Here is a 20,822-nt window from a genome sequence, read left to right as displayed (position 1 = left end):
TATTCGATCACATAGACATAGTTTGTCCTCGTTCTAGCAGTGTGGTATAGAGGTGCAACGCAGTTGATTGATTCTGAGGAGATAAAAAGTCTGATTAGGTATTATTCCCACAATGCTAGATGATTATATATACATTCATTGTGTACTGGAGACTGTCCTCAACGAACAGCTCATGAAGGGATATCTCAAACCATGATTCATACCATAGGTGCGGCGCACCTTCCCATCTTTGATATACATAATTAACGGTACCTGGAATCTACCATTCCAGACATCTGGTGTTAGTTGGCTTCCACCATTCTATCTTGTTTCATGACGGTAATTCTTGTGGAGGAAACATCTTCTTGTTCGCATACTTCATCGCAGGCGACGCATCCGCCTCTACCGTATGGTCGGCACTCAACTCCATTGGACGCACGTATGGTGAATATGCTGGGGCTGGCCCCAATTCATGCCTCTTGCCGATGCCATAAGCCCTGCTTCTTCTCCTACGCCACCAGAACAGTCCAACGCCGATTAGCGCCAATCCCACAACGCCGCCAGCGACGGGCCCAGCGATCCAAGCCTTTGAAGGGGACCCGCCGTTGGTATTGTTCTCAGCAGGAGGTGGGCTGTTCTCTGCACCAGGTGATGCGCCCGAAGCCGGTGCTACCGACGGAGATGAAGATGAAGATGAAGATGGCGATGGGGTCGAAGTTGGTAGGGAAACGCCGGCCTGGACTGCATATGTCACTTCGGCCTTGGCTGATATGAAAGAGGTGGTGTTCTGGAGGTAGCAGTTCTGATATCCAAACTCCAGGCTGGAATCAAACATAACCGCGACACATCCATTGCCATTGTTCGCACAGGCATCTATGCACCCGGTGATGTTTTGGGCATGGACTGATGTGAGGTTCGTCCCGGAACTGAATTTCCCGCATTGGACGTCCCATGTTGTCTCGTCGTTCTTGACCACATTGCCCTCGGGGCATTTGGTATCGATCTGTTCAATGGAGGAGATGACCGCTGAATGAACAGTTGCGGCCTTCGGAGTCTTTAAACTGTCAGTTGTCCATCCTGTTTTCGGCCAACAATTGGCATAACCGATTTCGAGCGTCGGATTGTACATCACTGCTCGGCAGAGTGGGCGTTCCTTTATGCAGAGCTCGAGGCATTCTTGCAAGCTAGTCGTATGATGGTATCCAATGTATGGCTTGCCCTTGCAGTCACTGTATCCTTCCCAGCAGGTATCGTAACCGTCAATTTTCTTGTCGCAGTGCAAGGTGTAGGTCAATCCATTGCCAAAGTCATGTGTTGACATATTTTCGCCGGGACACTCCGAAGGCAAAGGTTTCATGTCCTCGGGATTTACGACGGCGCTGTGGAAGCCTTCGTCCGATGTCATATTATCTGCGGTGATTCCAAGGATGGCACTGGTTTGGAGATAACATTTGTGGTCGGCCTCGCGCCAGGAAAGGCCATAGCATCCTTCGCCATCGCCCCAGTACCGCGAACAATGATTCATGCAGTGGACTACGTTGTCCATGACAATACTAGTCGCATCCGCTGTATACAAGACATTAGTACTTCGTCCAATGGTGCTAACAATGAAGAGGCTGGATCAAAGAATGGCGCAGACGAACCGTCCAAAGTAATGCGCTTGTTGCAGTGGGTTGCGAAGCGCAACCCATTAGGACTCGTGTATGAATCTGGACATATCGACTTCTCTTGTCTGATTTCGACAGAGCTTTGGCGTAATGCTAGATCGCGGCGAGGCGAAGGGCCTACAAGGACTATGTGCACATCATGTTAGGCTCATCGCATTCTTTAAAGCGGATTTGTCAATGAAAGTATCTTACCAGACGACGCGAAAGTAGCAGTCACCCATATCAGGGCCACCACCAGTTCATTACTCAGTATCCCCATGATGACGCGGAGCGCAAGATGCCTCTGCGGCTCGGTCCGTCCTCCTAACCGAATGACAAGTACTTGTACTTGTACGTGTAAGGCGCAAAGGTACCAGTATCGCCACAATGCACGTACAGCCTCGAGGAGTACGCTCTGGATATGTACTATGTAGGAGCATAGAACTGCAATGTTCGATTAATTAGATTTTGTCAACATGCTTAGTACTGTGTGGTTGGCCCCCATAGCAAGTGGATTACTCCAAGCGCGGGTACAACATCTCTGAGACTGTCTTCCAAACAACCTGTTCCACCGAAGGGGAATGGTAAGTATTGACGACGATGTCCCCATGTCGGACGAACTTGTCGTTCGCACTCAAACACTACATCTGGTTTGGTGTAGAGACATGCGAGGTCAGACTAAGACCCGCAATTGGCCCCAAGGGGTAAAGACATGGGCAAAATGTGGAATGATGTTGCGAGGCTTGGGCTATGCATGTATTGTACTGTACCTGGGCCAATCTATTAAACGGCCTGTGGGTACTAAAAGGCAAACTTTCGGAGCAAGTTGCGTTTGTTGTTGGTTAAACTATCACCCTGCTCGGCCGGTGTATCCGTACCGTAGTCCTAGACTCCTGGCACATCTTGGCTGGCAACACTGCAAAAACAGGGTCCTCCGAAGCTGCTCGAAAGCTCGAGTACAATTATATCGTTCGTCCTTAGATTCAGTCTTCAATCAGTTCTCCACGGCTCTGATCTTAACCCCCAATTCAGTTTTGCTTCCCTTTCTCATCAAGGGTCATCCTTCTATGAAATTCGTGCGATGGCCATACGGGCCTGGCTGAGCAACGGGACCTCGGCATGGAGATGTCGCACATCCAACCTCTGTATTTAAATATATCTCGTTTATCTTGGAAAACAACATGGTACGAGAGGCGATTCGGAATAGTCGATATACGGCTGTAAGCACTAAACGGACATCATCTTGAAACGTAGGATTGGGGCCCACGGAACCCTTGCTATTCGTTAGACTATACGATGCCTGGGCATGTGCACTGACTCCGAACGGTTACTTGGGTTGGGGTCGGAATAAGTAACACATTCATCCAAATTCGTCCTGGTTGAAGCTAAAAAGCGAGAGCACGCATGTAAATTTTGGTAATGAAATCTGTATAAGTCCACCAACTAATCCCTTTGCTGCATGGCGAAGAGGTGGTATCAAATGCATCCTGAACGCCATGTCGTGATTTTTCCGCCTGTGAATACCAGAGCCAACATGAATCGTATGATTGGGAACGTCTACCTTCTGTTTGTCTTGCCAATTCCACGCTTGCCAACAGTCTGTGTATGTATTAGTGTATGTGATTGAGTCGCATGTCCTAAGAAAACTCACCAAGTATTTCGAAAGCGAACTGGTCTGGTGCCTATCGGCCTCACCCTGTCTGGCCATTCTGTTCATCTTCTTCTGGGACAACTTAGCCAGCTTCTCGGCCTTGGTAACGGCAAGTTCGTCAGTAACACCGTCATTACGCCTATTGGTGCTCTGGCTCCTGGCTCTGCTCTTCGCCCTTTCGAATGCCGCCTTTGGTGTATCGACCTCCATGGCATCGGGATCACCTCCCTCAGACTTGCCGCGCAGGGTGCTCCTTCCACGGCTCTGGCTGCGTGCGCGCTCGGCCACCTTGGAGGTATCATAACCAAGTTCCTCGAGATGGGACTGCATCTTTGACATATGGACTGCCTTAGCAGACCTAGGAATCAACGCCCTGTTCTTGAGGCTCTTCCTCATCTTTGCTTCGTTGCGTAGAAGTTGCCTCTTCTCACGAATGAGCTCGGCCTTGTATCGGATCTCTGCCTCTTCAGCATCCTCGAGGTCTTCCTCAGACTCGTAGAATCCATCAGCCTCGAGCTTCTCCTCTTCTTCCTCGAGAGCCTGAAGCTTGCTTTCGATGTCCGGATCGATGAAGTCGGCGACGTTACGTCCCATAAAGACCTCAGGGATTCTGTCTTGCTTCCACTCATCATCTTCAAGCAGGTAGTTCTTGCGCATATCGAAATTGTAGACACCAGCACCACCGTTCTCTTCCTCCAAATCACGCTCGAGAACTGGTCGGTCTGGGTCATTGGGATCGTACTTCTTCTTCTGCTTGGCCGCATCCGGAATGAAAGTTTCGCGCACAACGCCGCCAGCAGGCTGGGCAACGTGGATCCTTCTGAAAAGGTCTCCGAGACGACCGGAAGGCTCGCCGACATTGTTGGTAGCACCCTTCAGCTTCTCTGCCTGTCGCGCTGCGAGAAGTCTGTCGCAAATCTGATTGCGGACAGCGAAAACACCGTCAGTAGTAGTGCAGCTCATCTCCATGAGTTCAACTTCGCTAGAAAGGAGAGACTTGAGTTGCTCTTGAGTGGCGGGATCAAGGTCCTCGGGGCGGACCAAGTCAATTTTGTTGACAACAATGAAAACCTGCTTTCCAGCAAAAAGTGGCTTGATGGAGTTGAACAGGGAGATCTGTGCAGATACACTGTAGCCACACTGCTCGGACAAATCCATAAAGTAGAGAATGGCAGCCCTCAAATGAGCTATGGCGCAGATACTCTGGTGCTCAATCGTGTTCATTTCCTCCAAGGGGTGGTCGAGGATACCGGGCGTATCAATTGCCTGAAAACGGAGGAGCTTGTAATCGAAGTGACCGACGAACTAGAGAATGTGTTAATAACAGTGCGCCGCACGTAGAAATAAATTTATACATACCAAACTCTTGGTTGTGAATGCATACGGCTGCACGTCAACATCGGCTCTGGAAATGTTCTTCAAAAAGCTGGACTTTCCAACGTTGGGATAGCCACAGATCACCAAGCTTCGGGTGTTGGGATCAATCGATGGAAGACGACCAAGATGCTGCCTGACCTGCTCAAGATAAACCAAAGGATCCTTCAATCTTTTGCAGATTGTCGCCATGCGACCAAGCGCTGCACGCTTGAGCTGTTTACATTGGAACAGAGACTGGCCGTACTTCAACAGACGAACGTAGTCTCGAGCAACAGCCTCAATCAATGACTTGGCTGTAGACAGCTGACCGAGTGCAATGCGGAAATGGTCGGCATCGTAGAGCGTGTTGAGAAGATCACGGTGGAACGGGTGGATGTCGGCCAAGCGAGGGAAGGCATCAATCGTTTGTTGCAGGCGCTCCACAAATGTCTCGGCCGTGTATTTGACTTTTCGAGTGTAGAAGGCTCGGATACGAGAGATCTGGAAACCGGCTCGAATCTGTGTAGGAAGTCTCTGTAGCGGTGTGTTAGAATAGCCCAGAAACGGTCTGCGCCAGTGAACATACACGCTGTGTCCTGGACAAGACGATGTCCAAAAATTCGGTGTGCGTAGGTACGACGGGGATTTCCTTCCTGCGAGTTCGTCAGAGCATGTTCCCATTCCGATCAAAGAGGTGTCCGAACCATTGTGTCTTCATGTCTGCAAATTTTTGGGGACTCGTTCAGTCCACGCTAGAAGTATCTTTGGTGTTACAAAAAGTCGGCGGGGAAGTTGTTCTCCGGGGTTTTGACGACCGAGGGAATGCCAAACGTAATTAGCGACAGTAGCGAAGTCTTTGAAAGACAGTCGACTTGTCTCGAAGGGTATCAGGTCGAGGTTCGAGCAAGTCGTGAGGGTGATACTGTCGTCCAGTCCTCTACACTAAAAAGATTATTTTGCCGCAGCGCACTTTTTCTTCGGCGAGCCAAGATTTCGGGTGCACAGACCGTCTTTATCGATAAATCACGTGCATTCATCCCTTGGCACAATGGAATGATCACATAATACTGGTAGTACCCGCTGCCCTAAATTCTACTTGTACTACGAGGTACCCGTAATCTAACCATTATCTATCAAAATACCAATCCCTTAGGGGAGTGTTTTCAATCACTGATAGTCTATAATATGAAACTACATCTTCGCTGTCGCCCGCAGCCTAATAGAGGATTCGTTTCCGGACTCTGCCGTCAGACATTCCAGCTTCTCAGCGTGGGGGATCTTCCTTTTATCACTTCTGAACGTGTATCGTCATGTTGCGATCCTGAAAGAGTACGCGTGTCTATCGTGCTGTGGTGCTCCCAACGTCCAGACTCTCGGATCTCCCTAGACCACTTGAAACCGGTAAATCCTACTATGTAGGCGTCCGACAACGAATCCTTAATTGTCCGAAAACAAGCAAATCTTGCCCAAAACACACCCACAAAAGTACATTTAAGCATTGTTTTAGCAGATACTGCCATGCTTCTAAGCTCCCTAACCCTCCTAACCCTCTCTTGAACCGTAAATCTTCACCTTTGCTTAAGTGTTTTGGGTAAGATTCGCTTTTTGTTGTTGGACAACAAAGGATCGTTGTCGGACAGCTAGGATTTGCCCTTGAAACCATCGATCTATCGCTCCCGTGCAAGGATCCATCGAAATGTGTACTCTTGTCCTGCGTCATTTCTCTGTTTCAGCAGAAGGAATGCACCCTTGAGAGGCAGGCCGACGGAGTGAATTGTTATAACTGGCTGCACCGCTCGACGGTTCTCACATGCCCATGGGTGGTATCCATTTAGGCCAGCCTTTATAATCGAATTAGAGGCTCTAGAGAAAGCCATAACTTTGTTAGAAAGCGTAGACTTCCTCAAAGCAGTATCGTCTTTTCCTCATTGGTCGTTGATCCCTTGGAGGTTCCTTTGTTCGTCGCTGCCAAGCATTATCCCCCAGAGAGCTTTCCTTTACTGAAATGCAGCATGTTGCGCATTCTAGATTGGACACCAGAATTTCCTGAGTCGAAAGAATACATTGGGAGCCTTCAAGCTTTGGAGCATGGGAAAATGGAGGAGTCGACTGGTCACTGCCCAATCGCACGATGTGACTGGATTCAGCAGCGTGTGCTCACGGGCTTGAAAGATGTGTCGCCATTACGTCCTAATCCTGAGCTTTCTGGCATAGGAGTAAGTTTCGTGGAGAACTTTTGCTGCACTATACTCATACTTTCAGGTTATTCTTGGTTTTGCAATAACCGGGTATCTCACCATGATACTCCTGATCCTACATTATATCATAGTATACGACTATAAGCGCACCAACAGGCGAGGCAAGATATATGTCAATTACGTCGATCATGGCATCTTAACATTCATTCGAGAACGTTTATTTTCGTGGAAGCCCAAAAGACGTTTTGAGTTCGCGTTAGAGAAAGCGGTGTTACTACTCAGTGATACTCAAGTATGTCACTTTATCTGTAACCTCGACGAAGGCAATTTGACGCAACATACACTGACTCTCCAATAGCTTGTGACCGGCCTGGCCATACTTGTTTCGGGGTATTCTCAACTCGACTGTGGCATGTCAGCGTATCATTGGCAGCTAATGATATACATTGCCTGGTTCTCGTCATTCAGTTTTCTTGCTGCCATGGCTTTTCTAGAGGGCTATTTCCAGACCAACAGTACTCTCCGGATCCTACGAGTCTTCTTTATGTTCATGCTGGCCTCCCTTTTGATTGTCGCATTACTACCGACTGGAAGCCATAATTGGCTTAATCTGCTACCAATGGACAAAAGCTTCTACCCTAGCTTAGAAGCTATATGCTACTTCCGTCAATTGACAGTGCTGAGCTTCAACGCTCAGAAAGGTCCGAAATTATGGTCCATGATCATATCAATCGTTGTGGTTGGACTATCATATATCCACACTGGAATCCGGCTCTTTGATCCAACATCTGAGATGTCTCGCAAAATACTTCGACATGGGCCGGCATCGTATGTCAAGCAATGCCTCCGGTTCTTGGAGGACAGGACCATTGCAAAGAAAGGCCTGGTAGCCATCCTTTGTACTCCCATCTATCTCTTTCTTTACGCGGCGTATGCAAGCGCCCGCGCCTTCTTCGACTTCCTCGAATCCATGCTTTTCGAGATCATATGGCTATCATTTGCAGTTGCTTGGGGATCCATCAAGTTGTACGACACAAGAAGATCCGTTCACTATAACTCAGACGCCGAATGGATTGATGACAGCGGAGACATCCTTGAAGAAAACATATGGTCCTTTGGGCAAATCTTACCGCTCGTCCTTCTGTTGCTTCCCATTCTCGGTATGATTCAGGCATACTTAGACAATGATGCAAAGGAGGCGGATACTGCCCGCGACAGACATATTGCTGAAAGGATTGCAAACGAGGGTGGAGAGTCTGCAAAAGGAATTTCTCGGCCGTCTTCCGCCTATGCCAGCGGACAAGATGGTACGCACCAGCATCTCGAGTATCCCCGACATCCGGTTCCTCGTAATCCCACACATTATCATGATGATCCATCGGTGGACACTGAACATGGTGAAATGCAAGATGGATCTTCGTTTCTTAGTAGCCGGCCAACAACTTCCACACAGAAGGACGCAATGACCGAACCATCAACTCCAACCACTTTGATATCTTCGCCGTCGGGCGCTAAGAGGAGTATGCTTCCCCTCTATCCATATAAAAACTTCTCACGCCTGGACTGGTATCACGATCATATCTGCCTTTACATTCTCCAGACGCTACTAGTGGCTGGCTTTTCTCTCTTTTTGATGGGCTACCAGTCGGGCTCGGATTACCTTGGACTATCGGTCTTCCTGAGAAGTCGCATGTTCTATATCTGGATGTTTGGTACAATACCCGCCGCTTCTCTAGTACACCTTGCTGTTTGGTTTCTAGCAGCAGTCTTCGCGACACAACTGGGCTGGTCAAAATGGCTGACAGAGAGGAAAACAATTGTGAGAATCCAATCAGGCAGAGATATCAGATGGTGGAAGAAGTCGAGGCTCGCATTCATGTTCTACTTTGCTTTACGGTTCGTGCTAGTCTGTGGATTGGTTGTTGCGACCATGTTCGCGAGCTTGGAGTTTGCTGGTCGAGATCCGGTGGTTGTTGACTAAGGTTGCATATTCAATTCTGTACATAGTAAACATAGGATAGACTCTCAGTTATGAGATATTCGTTGGAAAGACCAAATGATATTCCCAGACGATATTGCATATGTTGAGAATCATGATACCTCGACAACGCCGTATTTTCCATTCAATTGTGGTGATTTGCGCAGCAAGAGTCGTTGAACAAACCACATATCTGAATCCTTCCGACCCTTGAACTATCGCTCTAGATGTTCAAAGTAAGACGAATCATGGATTGTGGAGATCTACCTCCGGCCAGGAGTCGCTGGATTGTCTCGAGGACAGTTCGGTGGTCAAAGCGCCCGTGCCACGTGACCATAAGGCCAGCATTAACCTCCGCTGGTCTTCATACAAAATAATCCACCCCCACCGCCTTTACTACCATACAAACCCACCGACTAGAGCGTTGGTAAACATAGTCAAGATGGCGCTCGCGACGAAGACCCAGTCGCAAAACATTTTTACCAAATTGAAGGGAAAGGCGGCCAACAAGGTATATTTCTACATTTCCGAGAAAGGGATGAGGGGGGGAAGTCGATGGGTGGCCAAATAGCTAACAATGTTGAATGTAGATATGCTTCGATTGCGGCGCAAGAAATCCAACATGGTCGTCCGTACCGTTCGGTATCTACCTATGCCTCGATTGCTCGGCGAATCACAGAAACATGGGTGTACACATTTCATTCGTGCGATCAACGAATCTTGATAGTACGTCTATGCACACCAGACCGTTCAGGGGATGCATAAGCTAATACCAGGTGCTCAGTCTGGCAATGGGATCAGCTCCGTATTATGAAAGTAGGCGGGAATGAGAGTGCAACCAAGTATTTCCAGACTCATGGTGGTTCGGCGGCATTGGCAAGCAAAGATCCCAAGACAAAGTACACGAGTAATGCGGCAACCAAATACAAGGAGGAGTTGACAAGGCGATGTGCTGCGGATGCTAAACAGTATGCAATCCCACCTTCGAAGGCATCCCCGGATGGTGTACTGACGAGTCTAAAGGTTCCCTAACGAGGTGGTGATAACGGACATTGCCGACCCCACAAGTTCGGACGGAACCAACACTCCCGCTGGAGACAACGATGACGATTTCTTCTCTTCATGGGACAAGCCCACGATTAAGCGCCCGTCGAACCCACCATCCCGAACAGGCACACCATCGCAGCGTGCCGCATCACCCTTCCTAAAGCCCGACGGCAACAATGGAACCGCACGCCCCAAGTCGCCACTCTCCGCTACATCTTCTGAGCCCTCAACACCTGCCGCAATCCCCGCCGTTAAGCCCACAGTTCGCAAGACAGCGTCAGGCGCTGGCGCAAAGAAGAACATTCTTGGTGCAAAGAAGAAGGGTCTTGGTGCGAAGAAGGTTGTGCCCGCCGACGGCGGACTCGATTTCGAGGAGGCAGAGCGTAAAGCCCGGGAAGAGGCTGAGCGCATTGAGAAACTTGGTTACGATCCTGATGCCGAAGCCGCCGAAGCCGCATCATCTGCGAAGGCTTCGTCGAGCACAGCCGCTACTACCATTGTATCTCCTACACCTGTTTCACCGCCCCGAGCTGGCTTTGGAGCCACTAAGCCTGAGCGCAGCAGCCAGGACATGGAGAGATTGGGCATGGGCGTAGCTAGACTAGGATTTGGACAAGTTGGCGCAGCAAAGGCCGCCGCCGCACCTAAGAAGATGGGAGGATTCGGCAGCGTGTCCAAGGCTCCCGTCGACAACGACGACGAAAAGTATGCTCGTGAGAAGTTCGGAGTCCAGAAGTCCATCTCCAGCGACGAGTTCTTCGGCCGCAACGCATACGACCCGAGTGCCACAGCACAGGCCAAGGAGCGATTATCTGGTAAGCACACAGCGACCCTCCTCGCTTTCCTCCCCCTTCCATCCACCCATTCCCCCTTTCCCATCACGCAAACACCCCTACTCACATCGACCCAACAGGTTTCGAAGGCGCCACCGCCATCTCTTCCAACGCCTACTTCGGCCGCCCGGAGGACGACATCCCCGAGGACGACTACGGCGACCTCGAGGGCGCCGCCAAGGACTTCGTCCGCAAGTTCGGCGTCACCGCCGGCGACGACCTCGAGAACCTGACCAACCTCCTCGGCGACGGCGCCCAGAAACTGCAAGGCGCCATCCGTAACTATCTTAACTCGTAGAGAGAACTAACGAAAAGAAATGGAACGTGTGATTTTTTTCCTTTCTTTCTTCTTGATTGTTGGAGAGAATTGAAGGTTATGCGTGACTCATTCTTGCATCACATTGTCACATCCGTTTTGGGAGGGGAGGAGAAGCCGGGAGGTGGTGTTTTGCTCATATGGGGTTGTCTGTCTTTCTGTTCGCCGAGCAACAGTCCGGTCCGGTGCTCTATATGATGGAGGGAGGGAGAACGACCGTCAATGTCCTTAAAAAAGAAGTTAGGGGAAAGGGTGGGAGAGAGGGCAGGCTGTATTACAAGCGTAGATTTCGAACCATGATTCCCTTTCATTCCATTTCCTCTAGACGGGCAGACAAAACTCACAGACATGAAGTAACGATGATGTATATGTTGTTGATGTATGGCGTCGAGCATTGGGAGGGGAAGAGAGTGGGTGTGGTGGATGTTAGTAAACTTGCACACATATTGTGTTTTCTCGTCAAATGGGTGGCTTTTCTCCTTGTTCTTATCGGTTTTATAGAAATAAGTTTTACTTTATTTCATGTTGTTACTTTGCAAACATGAGACTTTAGAGAACAATCTATATCACATGAACGACCAGCCACATGCCTTCACAAGAGAGTCACAACGTATTTTAAAGGAGAAGCCATATTTAATATCACAACGTCACATATTTCAAGCAAAGGGGAGTTCGTATTGACTTTTTCGCTTTCAAGAGCGGAGAACAAGAAGTGTTTGACATTATCATCTCGGCGTTGACCACACCACTATATAGTACAGTTATTTCTTCCTCCTTCTCCCAGAGACTACTACTACTTCGTCCACTTTCTTCCTCCTCTTTTTTCCAATTCGTGGTATCGATAACAAATGGCCAAGCAACAATTGCATGGATTTGTCGTAGGTAGTAAGACAGATGATGTGTCGTGGGAGAGGCGTCGTCGGAAAAGAGAAAATTGGCGTGGAAAGGAGGTATAGTTACAATGGAATAGTTACACACACATACGTCTAGAAAGACCCGACCCGAAGACCATTATGCAACCCGCAATTCAGGACGCCTGCTTTTTGCCAGAAAAAGTATTTGAAAACAAAGAACGAGGACAGAGTTAGAGAGTCAAGGAGTTTACTCCTTCTTCTCACCCTCACCAGGCTGCTGCTGCTGTTGCTGCTGCTCGCCCTGGTTCTGGGACTCGGACCTGGCCTTGTGCATCTGGTCGAAGAGGCTCAAGCTGGCGTTCTGGAGCTCGTCGGTCTTCTCCTTGATCTCGGCGGCAGTGGCGGTACCCTCGCCAGACTGGCTCTGGGAGATGAACTCGCGGATGGAAGCGATCTTCTCCTTGATCTTCTCGGCCTCGGTCTTGTCGAGACGGTCCTCGAACTCCTTCAAGGCCTTCTCGGTGTCGTTGACAACGCTGTCGGCACGGTTGGCAGCCTCAATGGCGTTCTTGCGCTCCTTGTCCTGCTCGCCGTAGCGCTCAGCATCGTCGACCATGTTCTGGATCTCGGCATCGGAGAGACCAGATCCGGAGGCAATGGTGATGGACTGATCCTTGTTGGTGGACTTGTCCTTGGCGTGAACGTGCACGATGGAATCGGCATCAATGTCGAAGGTGACCTCGATCTGGGGAACACCACGGTGAGCCGGGGGAATACCGACAAGCTGGAAGTTTCCGAGCAGCTTGTTGTCACGGACGAGCTCACGCTCACCCTGGTAGACCTTGATCTCGACAGCGGACTGGAAGTCAGCGGCGGTGGAGAAGACCTGGGACTTCTTGGTGGGGATGGTGGTGTTACGGTTGATCAAACGGGTGAAAACACCGCCGAGGGTCTCGATACCGAGGGAAAGAGGAGTAACATCGAGGAGCAAGAGGTCAGTAACCTCACCAGCAAGGACGGCACCCTGGATGGCGGCACCCATGGCAACAGCCTCGTCAGGGTTGACAGACTTGGCGGGGTCACGGCCGAAGATGCTCTTGACGGACTCAGTAACCTTGGGCATACGGGTCATACCACCGACGAGGATGACCTCCTGGATGTCCTTGGCCTGGAGGTTGGCATCCTTGAGGGCCTTGCGGACGGGGTCAACGGTCTTGGAGATCAGGGGATCAACCAACTTCTCGAGCTGGGCACGGGAGAACTTGGAGTTGATGTGCTTAGGTCCAGAGGCGTCGGCAGTGATGAAAGGCAAGTTGATGTCAGTCTGAGTGGAAGAAGAAAGCTCAATCTTGGCCTTCTCGGCGGCCTCACGGATACGCTGGATAGCCATGCGGTCGTTGCTCAGATCGATACCTTGCTCCTTCTTGAACTGCTGGACGAGGTGGCGGACAAGGGTGATATCGAAATCCTCACCACCGAGATGGGTGTCACCGTTGGTGGACTTGACCTCAAAGACACCGTTCTGGATCTCAAGGATGGAGATATCGAAAGTACCACCTCCAAGATCGTATACAGCAATGATGTTGTCGGTGGCCTTGTCAAGACCGTAGGCAAGAGCGGCAGCAGTGGGCTCATTGACGACACGGAGGACGTTGAGACCAGCAATCTGACCAGCGTCCTTGGTAGCCTGACGCTGAGAGTCGTTGAAGTAGGCAGGGACGGTGACGACGGCGTTCTTGATGTTCTTGCCCATGTAGGCCTCAGCGGTCTCCTTCATCTTGCCGAGGACGAAACCACCGACTTGAGAAGGAGAGTACTTCTGGCCGTGAGCCTCGAGCCAGGCATCGCCGTTGCTGTGCTGGACGATCTTGTAGGGGACCTGCTGGATGTCACGCTGGACCTCAGCGTCGGTGAACTTGCGGCCGATGAGACGCTTGGTGGCGAAGAGAGTGTTCTCTGGGTTCACAACAGCCTGTCGCTTAGCGGCGATACCAACGAGACGCTCGCCCTCCTTGGTGAAACCGACGACGGAGGGAGTGGTTCGGGTACCTATGAGATATGCGTCAGTATGCAATGGTCACGGTATAATTTTTGAGATGTAAAGATAAATGACATACCCTCAGAGTTCTCGATGATGCGAGGAGTCTTGCCCTCCATGACGGCAACGGCAGAGTTGGTGGTACCCAAATCAATACCGATGACAGAGCCCTTGACCTTCTCGCCACCCTCCTCGGCGTATCCTCGCACCCATGATGAGGTCAAAGGAGATCTGATGGCTGGGGTGCGGCGGATAGCAGGAGTTGCCCGCGTGAGGAACTGAAGATTTTCGTTAGAACGATGACGATGCAAAGATTTAAAGCGACTCGAGGGAAGGGAAGTGTGCGCAAACTTACGCTTCGCGATATCCTGGAGGAGAACATGATGTGTGGATGTGAGGGAGGAGTTACTGCGTCGGGGGAGATGCAGACAGACTAGGGGAGAGATGACGGGTGTAGAGAGGAATTGATGGAATGGAGGGATGTTTTTCTTAAGTAGATACGGGCGAGGTATGATGGATGAAGAAGTTTTGGAGGAAGCTTGGACCGTTTTAGTCTCTAGAAAATTCGATGGCCGTATGGGCGGCAATTGCCGGACCGACAACCGCGGGAGCGAATTGGTTGTGTTTTTTTTTGCCCCGAGACCGCCCCGTACAGTCAATTGATAAAATACTTGTAACTATGAGTTCAAGTGGACGGAAGGAGAAGAATCTAGATCTGATTTTGATACTATTCCATGTTCGCTCCTTGTATGGGATATGCTCATCATTTCACATAGACGAAGCGAGGCGAATAGACAACCACAGGGCATCACGAATACAACTGTAGCTCCGTATTTTGATGAAAATATTCTGAAAGATCTTTTATACAACCTTCTTTAGATTCACTTGATTGATTTTATCTATTTTATATTGTAGAAGTGTCAGCTAACGTGACATATCTCTTTGCCATCAGAGAGTTGAGGCAGCTGTTAGACGATGAGAGGGGAAAAGCTCCAGCCTGTAGATCGACTACCAGCCTTACCCGTCGTGGCCTAGCGCATGAGGGCTCTTGTCCAATGAGGTGCTCTCTTTGGTCTCCCCCATACTCTTGTCTTAGTAACCAATTCATTGAACGTGGACCATCCATTCCACTACTATTACTCGTAACATCACTCTAGTCAGTTCACTTCAGTGAACTACAACATCCATCCCCAACTACTAACCACTCCAGAGTTGGATTCGACAGTGCAGCAACAGCTTGTCCATACTGTGACTTCCGCACCACGCGCCTCCTCAAGGTGCTGCTGCTGCTACTGCGTCACACTCCTGCTTTACTCTACTGCTCAAGCCTTCCATCGCGTGCTCCTGTTGTACTCATCCAGACCTGGTCCGCGGCTCTGACGTATTGCGCTCCTCTTTCCCTTCTACCTCCACCCCCTCTCCTCCTCCTAGCCACCCTACCAATACCAATTCACGACTCTGACACATGCATCCAGGCCATAAAGCATGGCTGTCACTGTCGAAGATAATTTGTTCGTCGCCTCGCCTGCTCCCTGGTTCTCACAATGCTAACTACTTAGGCGAGATACAGACAGCTTTGTGCTTCCCTCCAAGTCCTATTATCCCCTCGACATCCCCATAGCGTATGCCTGAATTGCTCTGAAGCTGTTTCGTCGGACCACTTACAAACAGACACAGGCACTATCAATTACGACATTTCATCAGTTCCCCGGAGCAAGATGTATTATACTACGCTAGCAAGCTCGATCTCTACTGCCTCAACTCCGCCACCAAGACACAAGCGCATATAACAAAGCTGCCCTGGGAGGCGCGTTGCACGGCTTCAGGTCATGGATACGTCTGTGTAGGAGGAGCGGACGACGGGAACTTCGCGGCTATAAAAGTCACCGGATTCCCTCCTACAGTTGCAACCACGACCACCACCACTGATGTCGACGCCCTTCTACCTATTGAGCTAGGGGGCCGCACCTCGATCCCGCAACAGCCGCATCAAGTTCGACTTGAAAAGATCGGAGAAGATATCGTGAACTCCATCTCAATACACAAATATACGAATAAAGAGGGTGCCGATGATGTGGTGGCAGTTCTTACGAATAATGACAAGACTGTCCGCATATATTCGCTGACTCGAGAAGTAGAGGATACCGTGATGGACCTTCCGTTTGCCATGAACCACGCCACAATATCGCCTGACGGGGAATTACTGCTCGCTGTTGGCGATCTGCCCACCGCATACTTCTTCAAGCGATTCAAGCCCAGAAAGACGGACAACTCTCTAGCGAATGGAGAAACGACTCAGAAAAGATCATGGATTCTCTGGAAAGAAGTGCCTTTATACGTTCCCCCCGGCGCCGGTAGTGTACAAGGGTACTTTACAACAGCGTGGTCCCCGTCTGGAAGACTGTGCGCAGTAGGGTCAGAATGCGGGTACATCACAGTCTTCGATCCAGAATTGTTGACGAAATGCAAATGGGCGAAGGACGCAGCAGTGCAACTGATCAGCTCTACCAGGCCTGACACGACCAATGGTCCAGGATCAATCCGGACAATGCAATTCTCCCCTGCACCGTGGGACCTACTCATTTGGAGCGAAGATCAAGCAAGGGTATGTGTGGCGGACCTCCGGAGAGGATTTGGTCTGAGAAGACAAGTGCTCAATCTCGATCCCAGAGAGGACAATCTCGAGAGAGTCGAGGTTGCTGATTACGATGGCACGCTTGGTCCTGTGCTACAGGACTTGCGACTAGAAGCAGACTTCATTCGCAGATACCGTCGAGCCCTAGATTCGGAAAGCAGGGCGGCCGCTGTAAACTATGCTTCAGATTACATCGAGGCTTCGTCCGAGAGGAGGAGGCTTCACCGACAACTGGGAGTGGTGGAATCAGATAATGACCCCCATGGGCTGACGGCGCACGAGCGGCAAATTCTTGAAGCCTTGAGATCAACCAGACAGCGTGAGGAAGGCAGGGAGCAGACCACAACTCCTCGAAGCATCAACTACACGTCGGATTCACCCCCTGCCAGGCGGTCACGTCTCAATTGGTTCTCTACCTGGGATAACGAGCCGCGAGAAGGGGAAGGGGATGCCCCTCCACGGCGGAACATGGGAGAAACCCTAGCTGAATTTATAACAGAGGGTTCCAGGAATCATCGTATCCTCGAACAATCACGGGGTCAGGAACCTCGACGACGAGCGTCCATAATTATTTCCAACGAGGGATCACCTAGGATGCACGAACCGACTGGGAATATTACAGATGCTGCTACGACGCGATCCCCGAATCCGATTCCTGCTCACGCCCGTAGAGGGGATCCTCAAATCATCGCCTCGACGGACGAGGCATGGCGTAGGGTTGAGGAGGCATTGGCGAGCAATACCTTAGCAGCCGACAGCGCGCGATCGTCCAATGCGCCCGAGCTTCGATCAGACCTCCGTCGCCTTCGACAGTTGACGCAGGTTCGAGACCGCCTGCGCAGCGCTCGGGAGGCGCCCTCTATCGATCCGTACAATCTTCCTGCGCTGGGAACGGTGTATAGATTTGCTAGCCGTAGCAGTCACCACGACCCTGCTTTTGGCGTACGGACCGCTGGGTTGGCGATGAGCCAGGACGGGCGCATCCTATATTGCGGTACAGAAGAAGGTATCTTCGAGTTCCGAATCAACATGCATGAGCGGAAGGGGAGGCCCGCCATTGCGCTGCGCTAGAGTGTGGTAATTGCATTTCCACACTTTGGGCAGCCTACTTTTGTTCGATAACTTGTATTTGTCTATACCTCCATATGGAGTTGTTGTTCAGAAAGTCTAATTTTTTAATTTACGAAGGGTCACGGCAGTTGACACGCATGAATCGACAGGCATTTGGGATTCGGTTCGGCACGGGTGTACTGGGAAGCATCGGCGTACCGGAACTTTCTCTTGTTGTTTTTGGGACGATTTCTGTCCTATCCCCTGCATTGGTCGTTCGATCAAAATAGTTTGTTTTATCTTCCCACTATCCCTGGAGATGAGTAGGCGTTGTTGGACGAATAAGTACCTAGTATGTAATACCCGCAAACGCAAACAGGATAATGAAAATGGAGAATGGAGAATGGAGAATGGAAGGCAGACAGTACAGAGTACAGAGTACACAATTATGCAATGAGGATGATGATGAGTTGTTACACGGTGCTGGTGCAATTCAGAGTCGGTGTGAGGTGATGTTTGTTTTCATGTATGTACATGCTACACAGTGACTACAGTACATACAGGGCAGTACGGTATTACGGGAATGATGCGATCTCGGAGTCGGCAGGTAAACCGATAACATGCCTCTCTCACGATTGCGCAATTTCGAGCCAATCACAGAGTCCAGATTGATTACCCCACAATCATACCATACAGAGACTAACCTTCCCTAGTGGCTGTGGGTGAGTAACGAGTAACGACTTGTAGTTAAGGCGTACCTGAGGTCATTCCCCTCCAGACAAGAGAAGATTGTTCATCCTTACTCTCTGACTGTATAATAGCGGAATTTCTTACCTGATACATACCCTTTCTTCCCTCCACCTCCTCTTCCTTTTTCCTACATCATCCTCTTCTTTCTTACCATTATACAACACAATTCCCTCTTCCTTCTTCTCTTCAGTCTCATAAAGTACAGCACTCCATAGGAAAAGACTGCTCCGATCTCCGCATCGCCGTCTGAGTCGCCTACCACCGCCGTTCTTCCCCGGCCTTGAAGGTCGAGTCATCTTCGCCGTACCTCTACCACCCACATCAATTACAATGTCTGGATCTCCTCCAGAGGACTCCAGGGGCAAGGCCTTCGCTGGTGGAAAGGTCCTTGACATCGATGGTCACAATCTGCCACCTTCTCCGGCACCCAGCACTCCCCGCAATGGCAGGAAATATAACCTCATGACCGAGCTGGTGTACACCGAGAGCACCGATCAGTACAATGCTAGCAGTGTTCCTATTTATCAGGTACGTTGAACTGGCATATCTTCCAGCGCTTAGCAGAACTTTCTCCAGAGCCAATGGCTGACCTTGTGTAGTCTGCAACCTTCAAGCAAGATTCTGCATCCGGTGGCGGTCAAGAATATGACTACACACGATCCGGCAACCCTACACGCACACACCTCGAACGTCACCTCGCAAAGATCATGAACGCGAACCGCGCGCTCGCCGTATCGTCGGGTATGGGTGCCCTTGACGTCATCACGCGACTCCTACGACCCGGAGACGAAGTCGTGACCGGAGACGACTTGTACGGAGGAACAAACAGACTCTTGAAATATCTCTCTACACATGGCGGAATCGTTGTACACCACGTTGATACCACCAACCCAGAGACGGTGCAAGCGGCTGTCAACAACAAGACTGCAATGGTCCTTCTGGAAACTCCCACGAACCCGCTCATCAAGATCGTGGATATCTCTACCATTGCAGCTGCAGCTCACGCAGCGAACCCTACCGCCGTAGTTGCTGTCGACAACACCATGCTTTCTCCCATGCTTCTGAACCCCCTCGATCTCGGGGCTGATATCGTCTACGAATCCGGTACTAAGTACTTGTCGGGCCACCACGACTTGATGGCTGGTGTCATCGCTATCAATGACACTGCCCTCGGGGAGAAACTATTCTTCACAATCAACGCTTCGGGTTGCGGTCTCTCGCCATTTGATTCTTGGCTACTTCTCCGTGGTGTAAAGACGCTTGGTGTTCGCATGGAGAAGCAGCAAGCCAATGCCATGCGCGTGGCTACGTTCCTTGAGTCTCACGGTTTCAAGGTCCGATATCCTGGGCTGAAGTCTCATCCCCAGTATGATCTGCATTGGAGTATGGCCCGCGGTGCTGGCGCCGTTCTCGCCTTCGAAACTGGTGACGTTCATGTTTCGGAGAGAATCGTCGAGTCCGCGAGGTTGTGGGCCATCTCCGTCAGCTTCGGATGTGTGAACTCATTGATCAGCATGCCCTGCCGCATGAGCCACGCGTCCATTGACGAGAAGACCAGGCGGGAGCGCAATATGCCTGAGGACATCATCAGGCTATGCGTTGGCATTGAAGATGCTGACGATTTGGTAGATGATCTTAGCCGCGCTGTAAGTTTCCCCGTACTATCCTGATAAAATCTAATCATTGTTCTAACGATACTATAGCTTGTTCAAGCCGGTGCCGTCAATATCACCACCGATGGATTCCGTGCCCTTGGCTCGGGAAATACCGTCGGAGATGCGTCCTCCAGCGAGTCCTCATAGGATCCGCATTGGAATCCGCAGCCATGTTCTCATGAAAGGCCCTCTGTCCTTCCCGCTACTATCTTCATCCCCGCTATCCATCATCCCCGCCCCAAAGTCACCTCTGCCACGTTTTGTATAAAACTGGTAACGTGATACATCATGTCCTGTTATTTTTACATTGAAATGTCAGTGTAAAAAGATCTGAGCCGTTCCCTTCATCACCCTCTCTGACCAAGTCACCTCTGTTGTTATCTCTCGCGGGGCCCCCTTCACGAGTTCTAACATTAACGTGATACCACCATTTTTTGGATTATCTTCTTTCGGTGCTGCATCCGTAGCTAGGAGTTGTGCATATAGTTTCTGTCTCCCTCGGCTGCCTTGGACAACATATCGAAAAAAAAGCTAGACAAAAATAATTCCTTATATCCAAGAAATATAAATATTCATCTTCAATAACGTCTCTTCCACTGTCTGTATAGCACTAATTCATGAATCCTCGATTGTGGATTGAATTCCGCGTCATCGCCAATTTGATATGTTCAAACTACGATATGAGTATCTGGTTGCAGAATTAGAGCATGGTTAGACTTAACTATACGACTGTGAATTAATTGTACTAAAGGCCCTACAACTAACATAACGATCACTCAATATTCTGATGTGGTGTCACTTTTGGTGAGCATGATGTAACGACCTGGTACTGCGCC

At 50.2% G+C, this 20,822-nt stretch overlaps 7 protein-coding genes across 7 annotated transcripts; 4 read left to right on the top strand and 3 right to left on the bottom strand.

Moving 5' to 3' along the window:
• Positions 1-75: 75 nt before the first annotated feature.
• On the bottom strand, positions 76-2,275 carry BU24DRAFT_418879 (uncharacterized protein). Its single transcript, XM_033527075.1, has 3 exons — positions 1,839-2,275; positions 1,623-1,772; positions 76-1,545 (listed from the first exon to the last, which is right to left on the bottom strand). Exons 1-3 carry the CDS (start codon positions 1,903-1,905, stop codon positions 311-313), a joined length of 1,452 nt encoding a protein of 483 aa, XP_033387630.1. The 5' UTR covers positions 1,906-2,275; the 3' UTR covers positions 76-310.
• Positions 2,276-2,955: 680 nt separating this feature from the next.
• BU24DRAFT_116098 (nucleolar GTP-binding protein-like protein) lies at positions 2,956-5,434 on the bottom strand. Its single transcript, XM_033520850.1, has 5 exons — positions 5,337-5,434; positions 5,219-5,285; positions 4,636-5,166; positions 3,277-4,581; positions 2,956-3,224 (listed from the first exon to the last, which is right to left on the bottom strand). The coding sequence occupies exons 1-5, from the start codon at positions 5,348-5,350 to the stop codon at positions 3,183-3,185; spliced, it is 1,959 nt and encodes a 652-aa protein (XP_033387629.1). The 5' UTR covers positions 5,351-5,434; the 3' UTR covers positions 2,956-3,182.
• A 1,294-nt stretch (positions 5,435-6,728) lies between these two features.
• BU24DRAFT_341354 (ArfGap-domain-containing protein) lies at positions 6,729-10,986 on the top strand (the record flags this gene model as incomplete). Its single annotated transcript, XM_033523271.1, has 8 exons — positions 6,729-6,848; positions 6,895-7,122; positions 7,189-8,708; positions 9,229-9,319; positions 9,399-9,534; positions 9,593-9,776; positions 9,832-10,670; positions 10,769-10,986. 8 exons carry the CDS (start codon positions 6,729-6,731, stop codon positions 10,984-10,986), a joined length of 3,336 nt encoding a protein of 1,111 aa, XP_033387628.1.
• A 46-nt stretch (positions 10,987-11,032) lies between these two features.
• On the top strand, positions 11,033-11,827 carry BU24DRAFT_116058 (uncharacterized protein). Its single transcript, XM_033520849.1, has one exon. The coding sequence runs from the start codon at positions 11,145-11,147 to the stop codon at positions 11,547-11,549; it is 405 nt and encodes a 134-aa protein (XP_033387627.1). The 5' UTR covers positions 11,033-11,144; the 3' UTR covers positions 11,550-11,827.
• On the bottom strand, positions 11,692-14,310 carry BU24DRAFT_489280 (mitochondrial heat shock protein-like protein). The gene is made up of 3 exons (XM_033533629.1): positions 14,252-14,310; positions 13,976-14,174; positions 11,692-13,907 (listed from the first exon to the last, which is right to left on the bottom strand). The coding sequence occupies exons 1-3, from the start codon at positions 14,276-14,278 to the stop codon at positions 12,106-12,108; spliced, it is 2,028 nt and encodes a 675-aa protein (XP_033387626.1). The 5' UTR covers positions 14,279-14,310; the 3' UTR covers positions 11,692-12,105.
• Positions 14,311-15,042: 732 nt separating this feature from the next.
• Positions 15,043-17,602, top strand: BU24DRAFT_386137 (uncharacterized protein; the record flags this gene model as incomplete). The annotated part of the gene is made up of 3 exons (XM_033524906.1): positions 15,043-15,407; positions 15,456-15,518; positions 15,568-17,602. The coding sequence occupies exons 1-3, from the start codon at positions 15,382-15,384 to the stop codon at positions 17,600-17,602; spliced, it is 2,124 nt and encodes a 707-aa protein (XP_033387625.1). The 5' UTR covers positions 15,043-15,381.
• Positions 17,603-18,365: 763 nt separating this feature from the next.
• BU24DRAFT_364715 (cystathionine beta-lyase-like protein) lies at positions 18,366-20,554 on the top strand. Its single transcript, XM_033524254.1, has 3 exons — positions 18,366-18,859; positions 18,931-19,977; positions 20,035-20,554. The coding sequence occupies exons 1-3, from the start codon at positions 18,662-18,664 to the stop codon at positions 20,131-20,133; spliced, it is 1,344 nt and encodes a 447-aa protein (XP_033387624.1). The 5' UTR covers positions 18,366-18,661; the 3' UTR covers positions 20,134-20,554.
• Positions 20,555-20,822: the final 268 nt, after the last annotated feature.

Source organism: Aaosphaeria arxii, assembly GCF_010015735.1.
Source record: "Aaosphaeria arxii CBS 175.79 unplaced genomic scaffold BU24scaffold_2, whole genome shotgun sequence".
NCBI lineage: Eukaryota > Fungi > Ascomycota > Dothideomycetes > Pleosporales > Aaosphaeria > Aaosphaeria arxii.
This window is presented reverse-complemented; position numbering and strand designations above follow the sequence as displayed.

What these genes read in the sequence shown, in the direction of transcription:
- BU24DRAFT_116058 (XM_033520849.1), top strand. Translation starts at nt 11,145, where the DNA reads ATGGGGTTGTCTGTCTTTCTGTTCGCCGAGCAACAGTCCGGTCCGGTG.
- BU24DRAFT_116098 (XM_033520850.1), bottom strand. An exon ending in TCTTGTCCAGGACACAGCGT is followed by an intron (nt 5,167 to 5,218) that starts GTATGTTCACTG and finishes ACACCGCTACAG; the next exon opens with AGACTTCCTACACAGATTCG. An exon ending in GTTCGCTTTCGAAATACTTG is followed by an intron (nt 3,225 to 3,276) that starts GTGAGTTTTCTT and finishes ATACATACACAG; the next exon opens with ACTGTTGGCAAGCGTGGAAT.
- BU24DRAFT_418879 (XM_033527075.1), bottom strand. Translation starts at nt 1,905, where the DNA reads ATGGGGATACTGAGTAATGAACTGGTGGTGGCCCTGATATGGGTGACT. An exon ending in TGCTACTTTCGCGTCGTCTG is followed by an intron (nt 1,773 to 1,838) that starts GTAAGATACTTT and finishes ATGTGCACATAG; the next exon opens with TCCTTGTAGGCCCTTCGCCT. An exon ending in CAAGCGCATTACTTTGGACG is followed by an intron (nt 1,546 to 1,622) that starts GTTCGTCTGCGC and finishes TCTTGTATACAG; the next exon opens with CGGATGCGACTAGTATTGTC.
- BU24DRAFT_364715 (XM_033524254.1), top strand. Translation starts at nt 18,662, where the DNA reads ATGTCTGGATCTCCTCCAGAGGACTCCAGGGGCAAGGCCTTCGCTGGT. An exon ending in GCAGTGTTCCTATTTATCAG is followed by an intron (nt 18,860 to 18,930) that starts GTACGTTGAACT and finishes GACCTTGTGTAG; the next exon opens with TCTGCAACCTTCAAGCAAGA. An exon ending in TAGATGATCTTAGCCGCGCT is followed by an intron (nt 19,978 to 20,034) that starts GTAAGTTTCCCC and finishes ACGATACTATAG; the next exon opens with CTTGTTCAAGCCGGTGCCGT.
- BU24DRAFT_489280 (XM_033533629.1), bottom strand. Translation starts at nt 14,278, where the DNA reads ATGTTCTCCTCCAGGATATCGCGAAGC. An exon ending in CCTCCAGGATATCGCGAAGC is followed by an intron (nt 14,175 to 14,251) that starts GTAAGTTTGCGC and finishes GAAAATCTTCAG; the next exon opens with TTCCTCACGCGGGCAACTCC. An exon ending in CATCATCGAGAACTCTGAGG is followed by an intron (nt 13,908 to 13,975) that starts GTATGTCATTTA and finishes CATATCTCATAG; the next exon opens with GTACCCGAACCACTCCCTCC.